At 38.7% G+C, this 15556-nt stretch overlaps 1 protein-coding gene across 1 annotated transcript in view; it reads left to right on the top strand.

Annotated features, from left to right (window-relative positions):
- Nucleotides 1-627: 627 nt before the first annotated feature.
- Nucleotides 628-15556, top strand: part of LOC135091998 (sec1 family domain-containing protein 2-like) — a 34362-nt gene continuing 19433 nt past the window's right edge. The window contains exons 1-9 of the mRNA XM_063990110.1: nucleotides 628-1254; nucleotides 2071-2278; nucleotides 4093-4326; nucleotides 6060-6237; nucleotides 7934-8115; nucleotides 10508-10680; nucleotides 11143-11298; nucleotides 12268-12280; nucleotides 14373-14534. Coding sequence (XP_063846180.1) covers nucleotides 2099-2278; nucleotides 4093-4326; nucleotides 6060-6237; nucleotides 7934-8115; nucleotides 10508-10680; nucleotides 11143-11298; nucleotides 12268-12280; nucleotides 14373-14534 — 1278 coding nt within the window. The 5' untranslated portion in view covers nucleotides 628-1254; nucleotides 2071-2098. The remainder of the gene's footprint in view (nucleotides 1255-2070; nucleotides 2279-4092; nucleotides 4327-6059; nucleotides 6238-7933; nucleotides 8116-10507; nucleotides 10681-11142; nucleotides 11299-12267; nucleotides 12281-14372; nucleotides 14535-15556) is intronic.

Genomic DNA, 15556 nt, shown 5'->3' on the forward strand with positions numbered 1-15556 from the left:
ATTACAGGAGTTTGGCCAAGGGGCGTAGCACATGAAATAAGTATGACAGGTACTGAAGTTTTCGGGTCGTGTTCAGCAGGTGAGTTCATCCCAGCATCCAAATTATTCTTAAATTTTATCATATTACACTTATAGCCTACAAAGTATTGTTGTAGCTACTGTTAAATAATCTTAATACATCATTCAGAAAACAATTCAACTTCAAGGTGATAAGAACTTGTGGTATTTGCAAAAAAAAATACATGCATTGGTAATTGGAGGACATGGGAGGAAGCCTTAACATGACGGAAGGTGTGAGGATGGCCAGTGATAAAGATGAAGGGCCATGATCTCCGACCTTACAAGACTGGCACCTCAGTAAAACGCCTGGAAGTGACTGTCAAATCGGAGTCGCAAGAAAGGTGCATCTTTGGAATGAAAGTGAAAGCAAATGGAGGAGGATGTGCACGAGAATTACAGACAGGAGAGGACAAGAAGTTGTGTTAGATATGGCAGGGAGAAATCGAAATGAGTGTGAATGGGTAATGAGAGAGAGAGAGAGAGAGAGAGAGAGAGAGAGAGAGAGAGAGAGAGAGAGAGAGAGAGAGAGAGCGTTGAATGTGATGTAAAAAAAAAAAAAATGGAAAAGTGAGATACAGAAGTGAAGCGGGGTGGGAAGGACTGAATGAATAAAGTAATGAGATGGAACGGAAGGGCACTTCAGAATGTTATAATGAGAAAGAGGCCCCGATGTATGAAAAGCAGTGGGAGAAGCCTGGGTGGTGATCTCTCCCGAGCTAGGGCACAGTGTATGTGAACGCAAGGAACTAGAGATGATCTGAGTCCTGTGCACAGTGTGTGACAATAATAGTAATTCTAAGCCGCCTTTAGCGTCAGAATCAAGATCAAAACAGTGAACGGCTACGGGACGTAAACATAACACCAATAATTTTTTCCTCTTGCTTCACTACCGTATCCATCACAACAACGTCAACAACATATTACCCATCATTACTACACTGTAGACAAATAATTACAAAGGAAAAAAAAGGGGGAGAACAAGTAGACATCGCATTATTAACAGACAAATAAGTAGATGCCAAAACACGTAACTGATATTTGTGAAGCAGATAAACACAATTAGTCATTATTGTGTCACCACGAGTCACCTGTCAACACCTGGTGCACGGGCTGGAGAACAATGAAGGCAAGGAAACACAGGGACACGAACAACTGAACACTGAACGTTGCATCACCTTATGTGTCATCACTGAGGTGAGTTATGGTGAACATATTGAACTAGCAGGAACGTTAAGAGAAAGTCGTGAGATTTACCTGAGTATATAATTGTTGTAACTCAGGTCTTATTATTATGTTTCATTATAATAAGTTGATTATAACTCATTTGGATTTCATTATTATTCATTACTTTAATCCCAAAATACCATTGCCTCACAGCTACAGTTATCACAGATTTTTAGACTTTTGTGCTAAAATATCTTTGATAGTTTTGTTACTTAGAAAAGACAAATATTTTTGACCATGCAATATCATAGAAAATATAAAAAATTTTATTCTCTCTCTCTCTCTCTCTCTCTCTCTCTCTCTCTCTCTCTCTCTCTCTCTCTCTCATGCAGACAGTATTTTTACAGTGCTACAAATATTAACAGAGGACAAAACTTATATTACCTTTTTCCAGAGGATCACTTTAACTATAAAGGTGCTACTTAACTTTAATTTAACCTCTCCTTGCATTACCTCACCTAATCAAACATATGAAGGCTGATTGAACAGGACAGTATCATACTTGTTTATAAATTCGGTGACCCACTTCAGCTATCAAAGTGCATGATGAATAGTTAAGCTTGTACTGTATTTAGGGTGTGGCTTACTGAAATAATACAAGTGGCTGAGGATGAGATGGTAATGTTAATGTTTAGCACAGAGATTGTTGGATTTTTGGTGTTGAAGTAACTGAGTTTGATAACATTTGTGTGTGTTGTGGAAATTGTTAGTATTATGAAAGGTGTGTGTCATTGGTGTTGCTTGTGCTGAGACTATTAGCATTATGGAGGGTAAGTGTGATGTTAGTGTGTTGCAGGGTGCGAGTGTCGGTGCCATGGAGGCTGTGAGTGCCGGCCATGTCAGCGAGGCGTGGTGGACTGAGGCCTGCAAGAAGGTGAAAAATGCGCTGGTGTTTGTGGACGGACCAACAGCTGAGAGTCTGCACTGGAGTGGAGGACTTGGCCGGCTGGCTGATGCTGGGGCTAAGAATGTCAAGGAGTTCTCATCATTTGAGGTGAGGGCATTCATGATATGTCTTTCTTATATGATAGTATATCCACACTCCTGTTCAAATGCATATAGTCTGCAATACAATAGTATGTAGTGTAGTTCATAAGCATATAATTCTTCAGTTTCTTCTGTGTTCCATAGTGTAAGATATGCATGAGAGTGAAATATACCTATTATTATTATTATTATTATTATCATTATTATTATTATTATTATTATTATTATTACTATGATTATCATTATTATTATTATTATTATTATTATTATTATTATTATTATTATTATTATTATTATTATTATCAATATTATTATTATTATTTTTATTATTATTATTATTATTATTATTATTATTATTATTATTATTATTATTGTCATTGTTGTTATTGTTGTTGTTGTTATTATATTAAGTAAGTGAGAGAAACTTGTGCTTACCAGAGTGAGGGAGAAAAAAAATCAGGTAACAGGTGCTTTAAGCTGGGGAGCAACTTAAAGAATCTTCCCCAGCAGCTGGGGGGGGCTCTAATTTTTAGATGAGTTGCAGACCCAGTCATACAGAGCCCACCTGCACATGCCACGCCAAGTGTCGTGCTGCCGTGATGGTTGCAGCAAGTGACATGTTGCTGTAAATGACTGTGTTTTCAATATGTGGAGCTTTATTTGTATTCTGATAACACTATTATGTTCATGAGAATTTTTCCCACTTAATGTAATAATATATTTCAGCATTCAATGATTGACTGTTGAAAATAGCAAGCATAAGTAAAACATGTTAAAAACATTTTTAACATCTTCACAGTTCAACTCATCATAATACTTTTTTTTTCAAGTTTTTTACAATACATCTTGATTGTACAATTACTGCTGAGTCTGATGGAGTCATCCCATATATGAAGTGCATTATGGCATATAATTTGTGCATTTTACGCGCTCAAGCTTGAGTTGCAGTGATTAGGTGATAGTTGCGTGAGTTGAGAGGCAGAAACCTTTGTTCATATGCCAGTAAGTCGAAATATGCAAAATATAGCAAAACAACGGGTCTGACAAAGAGCCTTTGGCCTCACTCTTGCTGGGAGGGAAAAAAAAAATGTTAAGGCAGTGCATGAAGCTTTTATTTCATGTTGATAGAAGGCCTCTTTTTAGGCAATCTTTTCATATAAATTAAAGTAACACATGCATTCAGTAGATTCATTGTACTGTTAATTAGACAAGCATTATTGAAACAGTAGTAATAGTAATGGCAGTGTTGTATTAGTGCCCTGCTTCTTTGCAAGATGCAGAGGTTGTGTAACATAACCGTGTCATGCTGTGGGCTTTGATTCCCTACTATTTCTCTTTCATTACTTCATTTGTTATCATAATTTCTCATTGTTTGACAAAATCAACTCAATTTGTTATCTTTCCCTCTCCATTGTCAGCCCTCCAGTTATTGTGCTTAGTTTTAGGAACAGAGTGATAAATATTTTAGTGTTAGATTATAGTTCCTTTTTATTTCATGGTTATTTATTGAGTAGAATATTGTATGGCTTTTATTGAGATTATCTCTTTCCACTGAGTGGCAACAGGGCTAAGAGTGTGAGTGATGTGTGTGTGTGAGCATGCATTGCTCTGTTTGGGCCATCACGTATGGGATTGCTGGCCTGACATGTAGATAGATCATTAAATTTGTTGCTTAATATTGCTAGCCTCTTAAGTTCATCATTCACTTTTGCCATCACCTTCAAGAGAAGGGTGGCAAGAGAGGCCGAGGGGTGGAGGGAGATAGACCAAGTATTACTAACTTCTCAGTTTCATTATTCACCTTGGCATTGCCCTCAACAGAAGGGCAGCGAGAGGGATGTCAAGGCAGCCTTCCTGCTGAGTAGTCCAGTGAGGGGCACCACGGCCACTATTCTCAAAGATGTGATCCAGGCATCCAGCTTCCAGTACTGCATCATCATCACCTCAGCCCACCCCAGCGTGCACACCTATGCACGTTATGGTGGCAGAGATGTGGACGATGCTGTGCTGACCACTGAGTTGGAGCAGAGTGTTCTGACCTGGATGGGCAACATGGTGGGTGTGGCTGTCCAGCACTCACAGTTTCCATAGCCCTGGCACTCAAGCTCTGCAACACACATTAACATCACACTCAACCTCCATGATGCTAACAGTAATTTCAGCCAAAGCAACATCAGCAACACATTCATAGCTCTCATAATGCTAATAATTTCTGCAACACACTAATATTATCAAACTCACTGCTTCCTCAACACAAAAAAATCTAACAATCTCTGTGTGTTGATTGCATGTAAATTTTTGGGTTATAATTAAGTCACATGAGTTGCCTTCCTTAAAGTAAAATGTTGAAGTGACAGGATTAACATCTTGTTTATATGTAGTTAAGCTTGTGTAGAACATGTGGGTGTAGATGTGTGAAATTGTAGATGCAGAAGTATTTAGAGGAGAGCCAGTAGCTGCTAAACAGGGAAGGACTGTGAAAAACTCAATATTTAAATGTGCAAGCCCTTTCCATTTTTATAAGTCAACAAGTCTAAGGACCAATTTCACACTCACTTGGTAATGTTCCCAAGCAAGAGCCTTATCAACCTGGTAATAGGCATTACCAACACCTTGATCTGATTTTACAGTTGTTGTTTTCATGATTTTTAGTGATTCCCAACCTGGTAATGATCATAGCAAAACGAATACCTCTGATTCAGTAATGTTGGTATGGCAGAGCCCCATTACTAGATAAAATGAGTCAATTCATGACAAAAGAACTGACCATGCCAGCATTAAAAGAGAAAGAGAAAGGTACCGAAAATTTAAATACATCACTGGTGCCTTCAACACACCATATCCATATACTGCAAACATGGTTACATTTTGTGATTTTAAATTCTTCCCTTGAAATATCTGTCTAACATTCGCTAAACTCTGCGTATGCCATCCAGGCACATAATAAATCATCTATTTCTCTCTTCCTCATTGCTGTACAAATTCACTGTTAGATTGAAATATTTTGGGTTTTATGGAAATAGCCCTAGCTTACTATTTTTGAGACAGTGATTAATTATTTCTCAGCAAAAATATGATGTTTTCTTTTTTAATCATGATCTACCATTGAAAGGATTAACAATTAAATTAATTAACTGAATTAATTTAAACCTAGCTTAACAGAAGCAAGCCTAGCCCTCTGATGGAAGTGGTAATGTTATTTCAATATTATCTAATATTCCTCTTAGATGACAAATTCCATACAGCTTATGCATATGTGAGAATTATTAGTTTTTAACCAAGGAGGCTTAGTAGATGAAATAAGGGTGACAGGTAGTGAAGCTTCCATTAGCTGGTGAAGTGAGTTCATGCTGCCATCCAAATTCTTAAATTCTATCATATTACTATAATAGCCAACAAAATTTTGTTGTATTGTTAAATAATTTTAATATACAATTTAGAAAATAATACAAGTACAAGAGGATAAGAACGTGTTATTTGCAAGAAATAAATACATAGGTAAGCTCCACTGGGGAGGCCCAGCAGCTCACAAGCCAGCGTTATCAAAGGTTCCAATTTCTGGTAAGGATCAAAACAAAGAACGCCGCGAAAAACGTCTGTAAAATCAGATTTATTGTTAGTGGTGAACATCACCACTCATAGATAATGATCACAACAACAGGAGGTGATTGTGAAATAGTCCCTAAGTGTTTGAGAATAATAAAAGATATTGCTCATTCATTTACAAATGGCATGACCTTAAGAACAAGACAGAATATATATATACATAGTTCTCTCATGATTTCCAGAACTACACTGTAGAAGTATTTTACCTCCCCCTGGTCATCGTTCCATACTCTGAGGATCTCTTCTTTATGCCGGTGTTTGCCTCGTTGTATCCACTCCTGAGCCCTGATGTGCCCAGGATATCCAAGCACCACCAAGCTGTGACTCGTGGCGACAAGATCAAACCTCTCACTGGTCTTGGTGAGTCTTTGTTACCAGTGGAGGAGTGAGAGGAGAAAGAGAGGATTAGTTAGTGTGAGGAGGGAATACAATGACAAGAGTAAGTAGTAGCTTTTTTTTCCAGTAATTATTCCTCTGTGCTCATTTTTTCTAAGTTTAATGTGTCACTGGTCAGTCTGATAGCATTGGAGAAGTGTGTGAGAGAAAGTAAGAGGAGAATGAGAGAATTAGTCATTGTGAGGAGGGAATACAAGGACTGGAGTAAGTAGTAAGTAAATCAAATTTCTGTGGTGTTGGCAAGTCCTTGATAGCAGGAGGAGTGTGTGAGAGAAAGGAGTGAGAGGAGAATGAGAGGATCAGTGTGAGGAGGGAATACACAACTGGCTGTTCTTTTACAGTAATTCTTCCTCTGTTTATTTTTTCTCCCTGTTTCATGTCCTGATCTCATTATCATCTGTCAGGTTTTGTAAGACTTTGAGCAGTTTGTATAGAATATTGTTTTAAGCTTATGTAATTTGTGAAGACTATTTGATGTAAAGAAGGGAAACAAAAGTTCAAATTTTGGATGATACTAAAAGGGAAGAATATAAGCTTATTTATCCTCAAACAAATTAGAAACTATTTTGAAATATCAATGCTAAAATGTTTAGCTTATTTAAGACAACAGTTTGATACGGACTGAGTGAAAAATGAATATTTGGTTTTAAGCCTCTCAGGTAATTAGGTTGCAGGATGGTAAAAATATATTAATTTTTTGATGGGCAACTTATTATATTGCAATTTAGAATTGAATCTTTTAGAAAAATATAAACTAGCTATGATCCAGAGTTGTATAGTATTGGAACTGACAGAGTATAAACATGTGCACCCCTTGATCACGATAAATAAATAAATAGAAAATTAATGAATAGATAAATACAAATTAAAAATGCAAAAATACAATTAAATGATGAAAACTAAAACTAAATTAATAGAAATATAATATATATTTTTTTAAATATGGTCTAATACCCACATCAGGGTTATGGGGAAAAATCACAATCAGATCTGCATTCACCTCTAATATACCAACACACCAGACTCTGTACTCAGGCCTGCAGGACAATTAGGTTACTTAGTGGTGCCCAAGTTAGCTTAATCTCATCAGCTCCTCTACTTTGTCCTCAGCCTTTCTCTCATCATTGCAGTGTTGCACCTCCTGCTGTTTCCTACCACTGTTTTCACACTGCTTTAATATTCTTGCTAACTCCATGCTTCCCCTCCTCCCTCATTATTGCTACACAAGACTTTCTCATCCCTATTCTCTTCACCTCTCTAATGCAAGAGTTAAGCAGTATTTTTAATTATTCACTCCTTTTCCTAGTAACCTCTGTGACTCCTCCTTCCTGTGACTTGAATCCTTTCAAGAGGGAGGCTCCAAGACACTTGCACTCCAATTTTTGGCAATTCATTTGGCTCTTTCCTTTGGGACTGTCTGGCACTCATTGGGCCTTTTTGACCTAGGCCAGTGTCCCTCTTACATAAAGAAAAAATCTGACAGAGTTATAACCTGGGACTCCAATCAATATTCCTAAGTCTACCTATAAAGATAAGAAATACCATAGACAGTGAAATTGGGCACAGCAAGTTAATTATCCTCTGACCATGCATTTGCTGTATTTACTAACACTGTATCAACACTGTCCTCATGCACACTCAACCCCTTAACCTTCCTTAGGTGAGGTTGAGTTCCACCACCTCCCTCATGAGATGCGAGTGTCGGTGCGGCAGCTGGTGGCCTCCATACACAGCCTCCTTCAGGGGATGAATGCGCGGGAGGAGATCTTCACCATCGGACAGACGGCTCACATTATCGGCACAGAGCTGGATGTTTTCTCCCCAGCCAGGCAGAGACGAAAGGTTTGTTTTCACTGGTAGTCTTTCTATCTATTAGAGTGACATTTTCTGTGAAGAGGATCAACTGAGACACAAGCACAAGCACATTCACTATTGTTTCTTTACTTGTTCTTAGCAGTAGTAACTGGAGCAGTGATTTATCATTGTCGTCATTAAGTTTAAGATCCTTATTTTTCATGAGTATTTTCTCTTCTGCTTGGGGGCCAAGGGGCTAAGAGAGCAGTGTGAATGAGTGTGAATATGAAAGTTGTGTGCCTTGTTTTGGCTCTTTGTGTGGAAGACAGCCTTGGTACATGTATGTATGCTTTTTTTCTTTTCATTCTTGTGTCTGGAGGAAATCCTATAATTTTTACAACTATTGATGCCACTACTACTACTACTACAATTTGCTCCATCTGCCGACGTGAATGTTATATTCCGCAAACTGGCAAATTATTCCTCAGTCTGAAAAAAATCAGCTAGGAGAAAAATAACTGCATGGGAACTCAAACTGGCCCCTTATATGTTTTCAAAGCATAGAATAATAGATTCAGTGTTTGACGTATTGACAAGAGGGTTGTGTTTGTTTTAATTATAGTGTTCTGCTGAGTTGTTGTGCAATGCCTTCAAACAATACAAGTGACAATTACATAGCTCAAGTGATACAGTTTCATAAGATTGGTGAAAGAGATAAAAAAATAAGCCCTATATCTCATGCCAATGAAAGGATTGTGAGTGTTTTGGTCAAGAAATGGTCTGATGAGAGAGGAGAGGATGCACCTCACCACAGACATGGTGATGGATGTTTGTTCTTTTAGTTGTTCTGCTGTAAGTTGAGGATTTAGCTTTAACTATCTTTTGATAGCATATATGGTGTTGTCAAACATTTTGGGCTGGTCCACCACTATGTTTGTGGTGAGACACATTCCTGCATCCCTCATCATGCCATTTCTTGACCAGCACATTCACAGTCCTTTCATTGGCAACAGTTATACAGTTTTTTTGTATTTTTTTAAAATTAATTAATTAATTTATTTTTTCCAGCATTCTAGTGAAACTCTTAATATGTGTACTATGTGATCATACTCTGTATATTATCCAGCCATCACACAGCAACTCAGCAGAACAATATGTTTAAAATAGACACAATCATTTTGTAAGCTAAAGCTAGGAGTGGTCACAAAAGAAAACTCTTCCCCATGCTAATATGTCAAACACTGAATCCATAATTGTGTGCTTTGAAAACATATAAGGGACCAACTTGAGTTGCCAAGTAGTCATTTTCTCCTGGACCATTTTTTTAGGATGAGAAAGAGCGAGCTGCCAGTTTGTGGAGTGTGACGCCCATATCAGCAGGAGTTCTTAAGTTGTTTGGCACCAATTATACTACTACTGCTACAAAAAAATAGTACCATTTGTATTATTTTTACATACAACTTTATGGATCAGTGGTGATAATGTTGAAAATTCAAGACCTATCTATCTTTATACCAAGCTGGCAGTTCCACATAGAGTGGCCCAGACAAAGCAACACACACACACACACACACACACACACACACACACACACACACATACCATTCACATTTTTAGCCCCATCACCCCATCTGTCCCTGGTGGAAAGGGTTAGTCTCATGGATCACCTTACTAAATCCCAGGATCTCAGTCACATTAAAGATACTGTCAAGGGAGCCACATTGATTAACAGGGCATGGAGGACTGACAAAAATGCAAGGCAAGGAGCCAGTATTTTGATTTCGACAAAGCAAACAGCGCAACATGTCCCCGTAGCAACTGGTGAGGTGATGGGGACTCCACGTTGTGTAAATTCCGCTGACGGATGGTATTGCCTCATGGTGGGGGGAGGAAGATGGTAAAGGCAGTGACAATAGGTTACTCTCAACACTCCCAGCTGTGTGACTTTGTGATGGGGGTTAGGACCTGCAAGATGGAGGTAGGAGACTGGGGAGAGAACTATACAAGACTCAGAAGACAGGGATGGCAAACAGCACTCTGAACCACCCCTCAGTGTATCAGAGTATCCCAGTTAGGTGAGGCAACTAGGGTTGAAGAACACAAGGTGTGCTCAGGAAGAGCTTAGCTGCCTGTCTGCTCTCCTTGGTGCCACACACGACTCCTCACCTCGTACAGGCTTCATGAAGCAATCCGTTTGAAGCAGGTGAGATGAGGAGGAGCGAAGGGAGGCATTGAAACTGGTCCCACTCTCAGTTCATAATGCTTAAAGGTGGTGGAAGAGGGAAGCCAAGTGAACGAGCGGGAAATATTTGAAGGCAAGAGGAGATAAGAGCTGAGTGAACAAGTAGGAGGGAGTGGAGTGGTGGTAGTTGATTCCTTACAGATACCTCTTAATAAATTATAATAATGATGTTGATGGCTAGTAATTTCTTCCTCTCAGGTAGCAACCAACAAGGTGTCATTGGTGGTGGTGGACCGCACACTGGACCTTGTGAGTGCTGCAGATCACAGTGGTGACACACTGATGGCCCGCCTGCTGGCCCTGCTTCCCCGCCTGCCTGGCCACTGTCTCGACTCAGCTATCAACATGGCGCCACTCTGTGATGTTCATCCGTAAGCTGACCAAGTGGTGGGGTGTGTTGTGCTGATTAGATAGGTTGAGGTGTTTTTTGTTTTGTTTTGTTTTGTTAGATTGAAGTGTGTTGTTTTATTTTGTTAGATTGAGGTGTGTTGTTTTGGTTTGTTAGGTTGAGTTATTTTGTTTTGTTTTGTTAGGTTTGATTGTTGTATTGGGTGGATGATAAAAGAAATGCTGTTTTCTTGGTTATTTTGATGTATTTACTTAATATTACCTAATATAATATATAATTCCTTAACTACTTATGTGGTCTTATCTTGACACCACATCTGGACCTCTCCACTCCTTTTTTAAGATAATATACATTACATGCCATTATCATTCCTCTGAGTTCATTCCAGATATTCAGACTTCTAAGATAGGAGCTCTACTTTTATATATGTGTGACATTATGTCCACCAATTCATCTTTTACCTGTGTGTCTACTTGTATGTCAGGTCATGTGAGTGGACACTGGTGCCAGGGTGTCTGGCACCGCAGGGGAAGGAGCAGAGGGCAGCAGAGGTCCTCAGGTCACTGGTCACAGCCCCGGCCAAGGAAACACTCTCACTCATTAACAAACATGTGAGTGTGCCAGATGTGTTTACCTTTTAGTACTTGTAAAGCACTAACAGGTATATCCTTTCTCTCTCTCTCTCTCTCTCTCTCTCTCTCTCTCTCTCTCTCTCTCTCTCTCTCTCTCTCTCTCTCTCTCTCTCTCCCTCTCTCACTCTCTCTCTCTCTCTCTCTCTCTCTCTCTCTCTCTCTCTCTCTCTCTCTCTCTCTCTCTCTCTCTCTCTCTCCCTCCCTCCCTCCCTCCCTCCCTCCCTCCCTCCCTCCCTCCCTCCCTCCCTCCCCATCCCTCCCTCTCTCCCTCTCTCTCTCTCATCTCTCATCTCTCTCTCTCTCTCTCTCTCTCTCTCTCTCTCTCTCTCCAAAACTCATATAATTAGGCTTCTTGTGACAATAGCATGTATTTTCAGATGGTTACACTCTTTTATAAATACCAGAATGCCAGAGAGATGTGTTTATAAAATGCATATGCTAATTATGAGTATCTAGTTACCTTAGAACTGGAGTTTTAATCTTTTTGAATGACAGACTCCTTTGAGAGTCTGGTGAAAGTTATGGACCCCCCCTCCCTTGAAAAATGCACATAAACACCCAAACCCAACATTGCATGCAATGAATGTAGTTTGTTATTAAACAATTATGGACTCATACAGCAAATGACATGCACAACATATGGATAAAGTAAGCACTCTAAAAACAAAAACTATTCTCTTTCATGGAGAAATTGAATGTTGTTGTGAAACTCTGGAGTGGTCCTTTACAAGGTAACATACACATCATCTTTCCAGTCAGCTTTCACCTTTTGTTTTTGATAGAAGCAAATGCTGAAAATCATGAGTCACAAAGGTATATAGCAGAAACAGAGTCAGAACAACCATAGCTTGCTTAACCTGACGAGTGTAAGCTCCACAATTCTTGAGGGCTCTTCAAGTTGAATTTATTTTGTTATATTCCCCTTTGCCCTCAGGTCAGTGAGGTCATCTTAATCAAGGTCTTTGTCACTGTTACAGTCTGTGTCAGCAGGTATATGAAAATATTCCAAAAACAGTGATAAATTGCAAAATTAAGGAATAGGCATATGACATGGAGTGGCACAAGATGCAGGCTGTGCTGACAGGCATGTTTACAAGTAGTGGCAGGATGTGTTTTCTCTTACTTCTTTCAATGGGGAACCACTCCAGGAGTCAAAACTTGATGACGATGACAGTTTTACTTCTGTCATATATTAACAAAATTATAACAATTTAAAACAAAAACATAGTGAATATAAATGTTAAATTTTTATCTGACATTCATGGATCCCCTGAAGCCCATAAATGAACCGCCACAAGAGGTCCATGGACTCAGAGTTAAGAACCCTTGCCTTAGAGTATATACAGTATATACAGTATATTATATATATATATATATATATATATATATATATATATATATATATATATATATATATATATATATATATATATATATATATATATATATATATATATATATTATATTGTTTTTTTTTGTTTTTTTTTCATTTATTTATTTATTTATTTATTTATTTATTTATTTTTAATTCTAGGTCTCATTTCTATGTATTTAATTACATGACATTTTTTGGGATAGTAAATAGATTTTTTTATCATTATCCACTTTTTTATTGACTTATGTTTGTTATTATCACTCATTGTTTTACAAACCTTTTTTTTTTTTTTTTTTTTTGTCTTTAATTTGCCATTATTTTAAAGACTAATGTTACTTTATCATCATCCAGCATTTTAGATGTCCTAATTTTTCTAATCTTATAGTTTTACTTTTTTTTTTCCTTCATATTCATATTATTTCCTTTTTTATACATTGTTGACTGAACTTACTGTTTTCCTGTCTTTTAAATTGTCTTTTATTTTAAGAATTTTTTTTTACTTTTATTATCATTCCAATATTGCACAAGTCTTTCACCTTTCACAGACAACACACACACACACACACACACACACACACACACACACACACACACACACACACACACACACACACACACACACACACACACACACACACACACACACACACACACACACACACACACACACACACACACACACACACACACACACACACACACACACACACACACACACACACACACACACACCACACTTGTATATTGTAAGTGGCTTCATGTCGACTGAGTGCAAAATCAGTGATTTTGCACTCAGTGGGATAGTTTTGTGAGTGTTTCCTGAGTCAGGTGCAGCTCACTGGCCTCTAAAAAGCTCCACCCATCAGCCAAGCTCCACACACTAACCAGTCACATGATAAACTGAGAAGCTCACATGCATCATAATTTACTTAGTCAGAGGCACTTTCCACACTTTTTGTCTCAGTATTTTTTGCTGATGGGTAGGGAGATATTGATGACTAAATGACTTTGTTCCCTCCCTCCATCACTATTGTTTATTGTATTGTGACCATCATGGCTGAGATCAGTAGTAACAGTTTGTATATAGTACATGGACCACTGTAATGACATGGTTTTGGAGGATATTCAGCTTGTTGAAGAGGAAGGCTGGAGGTTTGTGGCTGATATTTTAGAACCAACAAGCCTGATGCCATGACAGTGTCCAGTAGAGCCAGTGGTGGAGTAAATGCTGCTCTGGGACCACACTGCTCTACTGCCCCTGCAGCTGCTTCTAGTGTTTTTTTTTTTTTTTTTTATGTTAAAGTAGTTTTAGAATTGATAAATTACTTGTTTTTGGAGTGTAGGAATTTATACAAGACATTTTGCTGAAGATATATACTTAAAGAAATTAATAATAACTTGAATTACTCATAGTGGGTGTACACACAGAGGAGGCTAGGACTGCTGCTTATTGGGTTTAGGGGATGTAAAGTTTGAAGAGTCATACATGCTTGTATTCAGAAACACTCTGCTCTCTTATTATGATTATTCTCAAAGACCACAGAGATAATCAGCCAAGTTCTCAAGAGTGTTTTTTTCTATTAGTAATGTAAAAATCTTGTTAATATGTCAGTAGATTCATAAAAACATCCTTAAAAATATGTGTAACTTCAACTAGAGCCTTTTGAAAATAGTGGAGGTGCAGCACAGAAGTGTGTCAGAGTATAGTCCCACATTCCCACAGGTGGTGGGAGGCTGCCAGTCGCAAGGGACCTCCCTCCAAACTCACCAAAGAAGGAGGGCAAGATGATGGTGGACAACCTGAAGAGGAACATCCAGCAGTTTGCCTCAGACATTGACGCCTTCACAGATAATGCTGCTCTGCTCCAGGTCAGTACAGAATTCCTAGTGTCTGATTTTTCAAGTATCATTTGTACATGCTCGGGAAGCGGTTCTGCTGTATAAAAACCAGTAAAAAAAAAGAATGTATCAGTTATCAACCATGAGAGATGGAAAACTGTCACCTTGATCTATGGGTCCTTTGCATTCCTGTCAGCATGTGCTATTTTTTATAATGTTCTCTTTCATAATATATTTTTTTTCCTTAGCAGCACCATTATCATTATCTCCATTCTTGGAGACTTCAATGTTCACCACCAGCTTTGGCTTTCCTCTCCCCTTCACTGACCATCCTAATGAACTAGCCTTCAACTTTGCTATCCTCCACGACTTAGAGCAATTGCTGCAACACCCTACTCGTATTTCTGACCGTCTTGGAGATACACCCAATATTCTTGACCTTTTTCCTGACCTCTAATCCTTCTGCTTATGATGTCACCCTTTCTTCTCTGTTGGGCTACTCTGATCACAATCTCATATCTGTATCTTGTCCTATCGCTCAAATCCCTCCTCAGGATCCCCCCTTAGCGAAGGTGCCTCTGACGTTTTGCCTCTGCTAGTTGGGGGGACCTGAGGAGGTATTTTGCTGATTTTCCTTGGAGTGACTACTGCTTCCGTGTCAGAGACCCATCTTTGTGTGCTGAGCGCATAACAGAGGTGATAGTGTCTGGCATGGAGGCATACATTCCTCACTTCTTTTTCTCGACCTAAACCTTCCAAACCTTGGTTTAACACAGCTTGTTCTCATGCTATACATGATAGAGAGGTGGCCCACAAAAGGTACTTAAGCCTTCCATCACCAGAATCTCATGCACTTTATATTTCTGCCCAGAACCATGCCAAGTCTGTTCTCCAACTAGCCAAAAACTCCTTCATTTACCGAAAGTGTCAAAACCTTTCAAGATCTAATTCCCCTCATGACTTCTGGCATCTAGCCAAAAATATCTCCAATAAACTTTGCTTCTTCTTCTTTCCCTCCTTTATTTCAACCAGATGGCACCACTGCTATCACA

The sequence above is a fragment of the Scylla paramamosain genome, chromosome 39, assembly GCF_035594125.1.
Source record: "Scylla paramamosain isolate STU-SP2022 chromosome 39, ASM3559412v1, whole genome shotgun sequence".
Taxonomy (NCBI): Eukaryota; Metazoa; Arthropoda; class Malacostraca; order Decapoda; family Portunidae; genus Scylla; species Scylla paramamosain.